Source organism: Neomonachus schauinslandi, unplaced genomic scaffold (assembly GCF_002201575.2).
Source record: "Neomonachus schauinslandi unplaced genomic scaffold, ASM220157v2 HiC_scaffold_1236, whole genome shotgun sequence".
Lineage (NCBI taxonomy): Eukaryota > Metazoa > Chordata > Mammalia > Carnivora > Phocidae > Neomonachus > Neomonachus schauinslandi.
Window position 1 is genome coordinate 247 of NW_025409926.1, and position 9668 is coordinate 9914.

Genomic DNA, 9668 nt, shown 5'->3' on the forward strand with positions numbered 1-9668 from the left:
CATGGAAGACACAGAAATCACAGCAGGCTCTGCCGTGGACCATGGCCCAGGGTGGGGATGGGGGCTCTTCCTTGTCTGTGGGTCTATAAAAAGGTGAGCTTTCTTTCCGTTTTGATCATCTCCCTAGCGGGTTACTTGCGGCGTGCATCACAGCCTGGTTTAACGCTAGTTCATGAACCAAACTTTCTTTCTTTCCTACCTGTGGTGGAGAAAGAATTCTCTGGGTTGGGAGCATTTCAGTGATGGTCCCAACGGGGGAAGCAGGGCAGTGGGACACACATGAACTGGCCCTGGGCACCTGCAACTCCTCACAGGCACACCTGAGCTCTGGCTTGGGCCCTGCTCTGCGGGCCGTCTGGCCGCTCCTCTGTGCAGTGACCGCTCTCCAAAGAACAATGCTCCCCCTCAACCCTTCCCCCTTTCCATCCTCCCTCCAACCGCTCCGGCTGGCTTTCACTTCCGCCCTCCAACTGCTCCCCTCAAACTGGAGATTTCCTCATCCCATCCCGCCCAGCCCCAGCCCTCCGTCTACTGAAGCTCCTGACATCATCTGACACAAGAGATCCCTCCCTCGGCCTTGAAACACTTGGTTTACCTGGCTCCCATCTGGGAAGGAACACTTTCCTGACTGTCCTCCTAGCTCATGGGCTGTCTTTGCTGGCTCCTCCCTGTCCCTAGTCCACACCAGGGTTTCTCAATCTCAGCACTATCTACATCAGCGCTGGATCATTCTGTGCTGTAGGCGGGCTGTCCCGTGCCTCCCAGGATGTGCAAGAGCCTCTCCAGCCCCTAACCCCCGGATACTAGTAGGACCTCCCAGTTATGACCAAAAACATTTCCAAACGTCGCTGAATGCCCGCAGGAGTGTGGGACAATTGCCCCCAGTTGAGAACCTCTAATGTAAACACTGGAGCGCCCTGGACTTTGACCCGATCACCTCTAGCTGATGCTAAGTGTCCACTTCTTACCCCGACCTTCTCCTGAGGCGCCAGCGTCACACAACTAATGGCCTATCCAGTAACCCCAGCTGAACGTGACAGTCACCCCGGGGTCAGGGATGCTAGACCCCTCTGGCTCCCTCAACCGACCCACTCCTGAAACTGCCTCCTGCCCGGTCTCGCCATCCCAGGATTGGCCCTTCTGTGCCCTCCGTCGCCCACAGCCACCACCTGGCGTGACGCTTCATCTCTGTGCTTTCTCATCCCCACATCCACTCTGCGCCAGGCCCCGACCTGGCACCCAGGTAAGTCTGGCTCCCGAGTGGCCATCAGGAACGGCTTCATGACGAGAATGTGTCAGCTGCATCCTGATCTCATCTGCTGGCTCTGGGAAGGCTGAGGGACACTCGGCAGGTTACCTAACCTCTCTGAGCCTCCTTTTCCTTGTCTTTAAAATGAGGATAGTAAGGGGCACCTGGGTGGCTCAGTCGTTAAGCGTCTGCCTTCGGCTCAGGTCATGATCCCAGGGTCCTGGGATCGAGCCCCACATGGGACTCCCTGCTCAGTAGGGAGCCTGCTTCTCCCTCTGCCACTCCCCCTGCTTGTGTTCCCTCTCTCGCTGTGTCTCTCTGTGTCAAATAAATAAATAAAATCCTAAAAAAAAACAAATGAGGATAGTAAGTCCTACATCCTAAGGCTGCAAACATCACAACGTCTGGCACAAAGCTTCCACTCGAGAAATACCAGACGAGTGGTGGAAAAAAGCTAACATACAGTGACCACTCACCTGGCGGGCCCCACAGTGAGGACACGTCATTCGTTATCTCGCTTCGTCCTCACATCAACCTACGCAGCAGGTAACAGCATTACCCCCATTCAAGAGTTGAGGAAACACGGGTTAGCTAACTCATTAAGGGTTCTCTGTAGCTGGGCAGGGCCAAGATTCCAAAAAGTCTGGCCAGAGTCCATAGGATTCAGTACACTGCTTCTCTCGAAGAAGGCTGACTTTACAGAGGTGGAAACTGAAGCCCGGGGGCGGGAGGGGAGCGATCTACCCCCACAGCACTGCGAATCCACGGCAGGGCAAGAGCCTCAAGAAACTACAACTCCCATGATCCTCAGGGGCGGAGGCCCGGCGCGCAGGCGCAGGCGCTGCCGGGAGCTGTAGTCGTGCGTGCCCAGGGCAGGCCGGCTCACCTGAGCACGTAGGAGCGGACGGGCGCGCTCTTGTAGATATACTGCGCCAACCACCACTGCACCGTCATGTTCCAGTAGTGCATGCCGTCCCGCACCCGCACGCAGAAGTCAGTGCCGCAGCAGTCGATGTTGCGGATGGTCTCATAGTCGTACTCCAGGGAAGCCGCCTTCTCCGGACTGGGGGGGGGTGGAGGGTGAGGGTGGGGACAGACATGCAGCTCAGCCACGCCCCGCGACGCCGGCTCCTGTCCCAGCCCCGGCCGCTCAGGAGGGGATCACGGCCAGGCAAGAGCTCTGGCTGCCACGTTTGCTAGGCAACAGGGGAGGGGAGCCCAGGGGGAGCCTTTCGGGGAGGAAGACGGCTGGGGGGCGCAGTTCACCGACAGTGGGGTCCTCCTCCTTTTGGTGACGGGGCTGCAGCAGCAACGAAACGCCTGCGGGGGGCTACAGTTGCTAAGCTACGAGTCCTTAGCAACCTGGCCCTTCGCTGGTCTCAGATGCTAGGGAAAGGCGCTTCCTTAGCAACCAAGCTCACTACCTTCCGAGAAGCCCCCAAGGGTGGTCCCTTCTGAGTCGCCAAGACACTGTGGTTGCCCGGGAAGGAGCATCCCTAATAACGAGGGGGTCTGCGGTTGCCAGGGAGATGTTCTAGACCCACGCGACTCCTTGACGTCTCTGTTGCCGGGGAAAGGGCATTCCTTAGCAACAAGGCCTAGGATGTTTAGAAACGCTTCTGGAAAGGCCTTTCCTGGCAGCTGGTCCCTATGATTGTTTAAGAAGTGTCATCTCCAGCAGCACGGGGGTTCCTGGGTCCCTGTTGCCGACACCCCCAGCAGCGGCGAACACCCTGCACCCACCGGAACCGCTGGTGGCTTCTGATAATGGGACCGGAACCATCTATTAAGAGTGGGGCCCAGCAGATTCAGAAAAGCCTTCAATTCCTGCCTGACCTTTTCCGGGAGACACGCTGTCTAGTCACTGGAGGTCCACCCGTGGCTGCGAGGGCAGTGGCTGAAATTCGTGTGGGGTGGCGCTTCCCCCTTAATGGAATGGCTGTCCGTGACTACCGGGGGATGGCCCAATCGCAGCGAGGAGGAATTCACAGTTTACATCGCTGGGCTGCTCCCCCCAGCCCTAGCCCCAGGCAGAAGGCCACCCCTGGTTGCCTGGAGCAGTGGGGCACTCCACTCCCAGTTGCTGGGAGCATCATTTCCCTAGCAACATAGGCGCAACACTTCCTTAGCAACAAGACGCCGCTGGTCAGTGGCAGTGGGACCCACTAGCAACCAAGAACCGGGTGGGACGGAGGTGTAGCACTGCTAAGCAGGGCAACCCACGCTTACCAGGGTACGCCCTTGGTAACGGTAGGAAAGCGACCCGCAGTGGCTAGGAGTGGTGTCCCCTCAGCTGGAGGGCAGCGGGGTCAGGGATGCCCTTTCCTTAGACGGTCCAGGCTGCCAGGACATCCCATGGTTGGGGGGGGGGGGTGCTGGCTTCCAGCAACAAAGGCCAGTCTAAGGGGCTCCATTTACATAGCAATGAAAAGCAAGTCTCGTGGCCGGAAGGGGCAGGCCGTGGTTGCTAGGGAACCATTTCCCTAGCAAAAGAGGGTGGGCCCCAGCCCAGCGCAAAGATGGTAGCCCAAGTAACCAGGAACAATCGAGTTACTGGGGTGACACTTCCATGGCAACAGAGGAGTGGCACATGGTCGCTAAGAGACCACCTTCCTTCTCCTAGCAACAGAGCGCAGTCCGCCATCCCAAGAGGTGACAAGCAGTAGCACGAGGGGCAGCGGGAGGTCCCGGGGGCGCCGCTCCCCAGGACAGGGGTAGGGGGGCTGTGGTGGCCAAGGGGCAACACTGCACTGACAACAGGTGGTGACGCCGCCCCCCGCTCCCCGCTCTCCTCCCTGCTAGGGGCAGGGCCAGCCAGTGGTGATGGGGCCTGCTGGGTCTTGGGAAGCCTCCCTCCCACTGCCTGACCTGCTGGGGGGTGGGCATTGGAGGGTGGGGCCGCCCCCGGCCCGGGCTTTGGCGGCCACGGGGTAGGCCCCGAAGCCGGCAGCAATGCAGCCGCACTCGGCGGCAATCCAGGCCACGTAGAAGCGCATGCGGAAGGCGAAGAAGACGGGGACCATGTAGAAGAGGCGGGCGGGCAGCGGGCGGGCGTAGAAGGCGTCCTCGCGCACGGCCTCCAGCGGGAAGAGGTGTGAGGACAGCAGGAAGAGCAGCCCGAAGAGCGGGGCCGGCCAGGCCCGGCGCAGGAGGGGCCGCAGGCTGGGCACGGCCCCCGGGAACGGCTGCTCCAGCCAGTCCAGGTACGTGCGGTAGCGGAAGAACGGGCCTGTGGCGGGAGGGAGGAGGGGCAGCTGGTCAGACTCCACGGGGCTGGGAGGGTGGCCACAGCTCGGGGTCTGGAGGCCAGGTCATGGTCCCAGGATCTCAGTCTCCCCTGAGACTGGGGAGCTGGGGGGGGGGAGCAGAGACTTGGGGAGGGACCTGAGACTGGGGAGCTGGGGGGGAAAGCAGAGACTTGGGGAGGGCAGGGGGAGGAGTGGAGACTTGGGGAGGGGGCAGCTGGTCAGACTCCAACGGGCTAGGAGGGTGGCCACAGCTTGGGGTCTGGAGGCCAGGGGCCTGAGACTGCAGAGCTGGGAGGGGGTGAGGGTATGAAACCCGGAACAGGGGAGGGAGGCTCAGACAGAAAGGGACAAGAAGCCAGTGAGTTGGTAGGCTCTTGATCTTAGGGGTCCTGAGTTCAAGCCACACGTTGCGTGCGCACTGGGTGTGGAGGTTACTTAAAAATACAATTTTAAGTGTGCTGTATATACACAATGGAGTATTACTCAGCCATCAAAAAGAATGAAATCTTGCTATTTGCAACAACGCAGATGGAGCTAGAGAGTATTATGCTGAGCAAAGTAAGTCAGAGAAAGACAAACACCATGTGATGTCACTCATGTGGAATTTAGGAAACAAAAGAGATGAACACAGGAGAAGGGGGAGAACAGGAGAGAAGAAAACCGTAAGAGACTCTTAATGATAGAGGACAAACTGAGGGGTGATGGACGGAGGTGGGTGGGGGAATGGGCTGGATGGGGGATGGGCATTAAGGAGGGCACTTGCTGGGATGAGCACCGGGTGTTGTATGTAAGGGATGAATCACTGAATTCTGCTCCAGAAACCAATATTGCACTGTATGTTAACTAACTAGAAGTTCACAGGACTCAGAGAAAGAAAGAGGACAGCCAGCCAGATCAAGAGGAACAAAGACCTGGAGAAGAGCGGGCTACGGAGACAAGTCCCTAAGAAAGATGGGGACGGATGAGCCAGGCCTCGAGGGCCAGGGGGTGAGCTCTGCATGAGGGAGGAGGCAGCGCAGTGCTTCTGGGGAGGAAGAGGGTGGTGTGAGAAGTCAGAGGGTCGCAGGGGCCGGGTTCCTGGCCTTGCAGGCACTGAGGACTGGGGGTTCTGTTCGAAGAGCTAGGAAACCACCATGGGCTGGAAGTGCTGGAATATGGTTTCCCTTGGCCCCCCCACCCCCGCCCCAAGCAGGGCAGGCACTGCAGGGGGTCACTGATGGAGAACGGGGCACAGTTGTAGCACCTGAGATATGGTGATGACCTGGCCGGGGGAGGGGGCAGTGGGATGAACAGAAGTGACAGCCTCCCAGGTCACACAAGACCAGAGAGAGTAGGATCCCATCCGTAAATGATCAGAAAGGGCCAATCTAGAGAGACAGGAAGCCAACTGGTGGTGTCCTGGGACTGGGGCAGATGGAGGTTGGAGGGATGATGGCGGGACAGCCCAGGTTTCCTCGTGGGGGGACGCAATTGCCCCACAATGACATGGTGGTGGTGGTTGCACGACTCCGCAACTACACTGAAAACTAGCGAATGGGATGTAGTTTTCAGTGGGTGAGTATCGATTACAGTTCGGTAAAGCTGCCATCAAAAGGAGAGCCTTCTGGGAGGTCGAAGTGAGTGAAAAATACTCCCTGAGGCAAAAGTGGGAACAGAACGTGAACATTTGTTCCCTGGTGGCAGAAACATCAGGGTTGTGCAGGCCTTTCTGCTTCATCGCCTGTGCTCCCGAGAAGCCACAGGAATCCCTGAGGCCGAGAACAGTCTGTCTGTCCTCTGGGGGAGCCGTGGGAGAGTCCGAGCTAGAGCCAGGCCGCGATGCTCGCCTTAGAGCAGCAGATGCCGGCGTGGAGGCAGGACTCTGAGTGGGCACAGACCCCGGGGTGCGCGGTGGAGACAGGGTGACGAGGCGCAGGAGGCAGGCCTGGGGGTGCAGGCACACTCACCTGTCATGATTCCCACATAGCAGTAGCTGTAGCTGAGCGTCTCCATCAGGGACGGAACGTCGGGCAGGAGCCCCAGGCTGGGCCCCTTGCTGAAGCCGGAGGCCATTTCCTTCCTCTGGGCCAAGTGCAGGTCCTGAACTTCACTGGCCAGACTCACCAGCTGGGAGGAAGGGGCGAGGGCAGGGCGCAGATCAGACAGCAGAGGCAGGGTAGCAGCTTCTTGCCCGCCAACCCTCCCTCCTGGGCCCTTCCACCTCGGTGCTCCCCCTTCTGGGTTCTGCAGCCCGCAGCTTGATACCGCTCACGCTCTCATGGTCTCCAAACCATACCCCGGACTGGGCTCCTCCCTCCAACCCCCAAATCCCTCAAGAAGCCTTCTGTCATTAGTAGTCAGGTGCCTACGGGGTTCCAGAGGGGAACACGGTATCACCCACACTCCCCACAGCGGGGCCTCTTCCAGCCTGTCTCCTCAGCAAATGCCACCAGCAGCCAATTAATCGCTCAGGACAGAAACCTTCCTTATTCCCCAAATCCAATCCCGTAGGTCTCGGAGTCTGTCACTTTTGTGTTGCCTCCCCCCTCCCGGGGCTGAATGTGTGTGGCCTGCCCGCCCCGACACCTGCTCTCTACCCTTCTCCGCAGACCCTGGGCCGAGCCTGCAGCAGCAGGCCTCAGCCCGGCTTCCAGCTTCCCCCAGGGTCCTGCCGATCGATCGATCGATCGGGTCCTGCCGATTAAGAGCCCCAGGCGGAGAGGGGGCAGGCAGGCGTGAGGGCTGGGCTTTCCTTCCCTTGTAAGATCACCTGGGGTTGACTGTGCCCGTCGACTGATCTTCTCAAGGTGGGGGCTCCCCGGCTGCTGGTCCAGGATTCCCGCACTGTCCCCTCTGGCTCCTCAAATCACCCCCAATGCAGGATCTCCTGCTAGAGTTCTGACTATCAAGCCGCCACTGCTTGTCAGCAGACCTCTGATCAAGGAGGCCATCCTCACTCTTCTTGCCCTTCCCGTGGCAATTCCATCAGCATCCAGAGCGTATTTCCAGACATGTAAACCTGGTCACTTTTCTTTCTTCTGGCAACAAACCAAACCACCACTTCCGGTGGGTCCTGGGCCCCATGGGAAGCGCAGAGCCCTCACCGTGGCCCTGTCCCCCTTCCTTCTCCTGATGAACACTCGCTGGGGCTAGCACAGGCCTGCTCCCACATCCTGAAAGGCTCTTCCTCCAGCTCTTGGCTAACCCACTCTGGCCTGTCCCCGCCTTCCCGCGGAGAAGCCAGGATGCCGACGAGACCTGGTTCACTACCTCGCGTGACTGTCCTGGAGCTCAGCACCCAGGAGCTCCTGACTTTTCGGTCTGGGGTGGGTCTTGGATCTGCTTTCACACATCTTCCCAGGTGATACAGAGCCAGACACAGGCGTTCCTGGTTTTGTGCCCTTAGATAAGTGCCTTCTCTCCAAAGCTGTTTTTCCTACTTTGATAAATGGCTTGCGACCAACACACGCTCCTCAAGAACACGCTGGTGAAGCACTTAGCTCACGCTCTGGCACACTGCACACACCAAAGGACGCCGACGGTTACACTACGGGGCTAGGGGGCGGTATGTACTTCTTTACCCCAGAGAATAGCTGAGAGGTGAAGTCCCACCCCTGGGATGCGTGGGAGATAAAAGCCCACCTCCCTACTCCCCATGGGAGTGGGCGGGAGGAGGAGGTGAGGATGGGGAGTTCAGGCAGCACAAAGGGAGGGCTGGAGGGGAGTCTGACCTTCAGCGTGAGCAGCAGCTGGACGGCATTGGTGAAGGGCGTGGGAGTGGGCAGGCCCAGCAGGCTTAGTGCGCGGAAGAACAGGAGGTAGGAGAAAGTCCAGGCGAGGGCGAGGGCATGGCAGGAGCTGGGGCAAAGGCAGAAGGCCAGCTGCGCTGGCTACAGGGCCCTGGCCTCCACCTCCCCCAGATTCTAGCTACAGACCCTCCCACACCGCCCACAGAAAATGGGAGAGTGACCGTGGAAGAAGGGGTGCAGCCACACAGAAATGCACCACGACACAGAAGAAGGAAGGCTCAAGAGAAGCTTTCGGGTGAAAACCCTCCAGTCCTCCGTTTTTTCTGTGGGAGGCAAGCAAAAGGGAGGGAGAGAGACGTAACAGAAACACGAACGGTGGCAGGGCCGGTGCAAGTCCTCCTTTCTCCTGAATACACGATTTGGACATCAAGGAACAGGTCAAACACACAGGGACGAGACCCAGAAGAAAAGGCAGAAGAGGGGAAAAAAAAAAAGAAAAACAGGCCAAACGACACAGAGAATTCAGAGATTAACAAGAGACACTCAGAGACAAAGGCAGAAAGGGAGACAGACCCAAGGAGGAAACAGGTTGCTTCCTCCTTCCCCTCTGTTTCCCCCCTCCCCACGCCCCCCCCACCAAATCCTCACCAGGGCTGGGCCTGGATGAGGGCCCAGGTCCCAAGGATGGTGATCAGAGAATGCAAAGTGTGGGGGCCACAGGTGAACAAGGTGAGCCCCAGGCCCACAGCTGCTGCCCCCCATCTCTTCAGCCCAGGTCCTGCAGGGAGAAGGGACAGCATAAGCCTGGAACCTTCCAGGGAGTCCCCTTGCCCAGTCTCCCCCACGCCCCCCCCCCAATTTTCCACTAGGGAGGGAACCTGACTCACCAGCTTTCTTAAAGAGGAAGCCGATGGGGATGGAGATAAGAAGAACCACTAGATAAGTCCACTCTTCAGGCGACATGGTCTGGGGGAGGGGCAGAGGTTTGTAGTAAGAACCCAAGAGTCCGTCCTTCAGCTCTTTCCCCTTGGAGGATTCAGGAATCCTCTCCCCCTAGTCCCCAGTTGTTGAGGATCATGAAGTCCTACCCTCTGCTCCTCTCCTCTGAGAACAGGGGATTCCGGACCTCCAGAACCTTCCTCCTTCCAGGATAAAGGAATCCACCCCCAGCCCCGCTTTTCTGAGAACCCAGGCCACCAGTCCTCTTATCCTGTGAGAACCCAGGAATCCCAACCTCTCAACCCCTCTCTGCGATCGCAGAAATCAAAGCTACTCCCCCCACCCTCACTGAGGACCCAAAGATTCAGACATCGCTTTCTGAGAACCCAGAAACAACCCTTGTCCTGGGCCCTTCCCTTGGAGAGCCCAGGATTCCAGAGCTCCCAGCCTCCTCCTCCTTCGAGGATCCAGAAGCTCAGCCCTCCCTCTCCGAGAACCCAGGCT

General features: G+C 58.8%; 1 protein-coding gene across 1 annotated transcript; it reads right to left on the minus strand.

The window, feature by feature from the left end:
- Nucleotides 1–2065: 2065 nt before the first annotated feature.
- Nucleotides 2066–9196, minus strand: LOC123323825 (lysophospholipid acyltransferase 7). The gene is made up of 6 exons (XM_044912330.1): nucleotides 9113–9196; nucleotides 8874–9003; nucleotides 8208–8334; nucleotides 6444–6603; nucleotides 4118–4478; nucleotides 2066–2312 (listed from the first exon to the last, which is right to left on the minus strand). The coding sequence occupies exons 1-6, from the start codon at nucleotides 9186–9188 to the stop codon at nucleotides 2132–2134; spliced, it is 1035 nt and encodes a 344-aa protein (XP_044768265.1). The 5' UTR covers nucleotides 9189–9196; the 3' UTR covers nucleotides 2066–2131.
- Between the last annotated feature and the right edge of the window lie 472 nt (nucleotides 9197–9668).

What these genes read in the sequence shown, in the direction of transcription:
- LOC123323825 (XM_044912330.1), bottom strand. Translation starts at nt 9,188, where the DNA reads ATGTCGCCTGAAGAGTGGACTTATCTAGTGGTTCTTCTTATCTCCATC. An exon ending in CTATGTGGGAATCATGACAG is followed by an intron (nt 4,479 to 6,443) that starts GTGAGTGTGCCT and finishes CTCCCGCCACAG; the next exon opens with GCCCGTTCTTCCGCTACCGC. An exon ending in CAATGCCCACCCCCCAGCAG is followed by an intron (nt 2,313 to 4,117) that starts GTCAGGCAGTGG and finishes ACCCCCCCCCAG; the next exon opens with TCCGGAGAAGGCGGCTTCCC.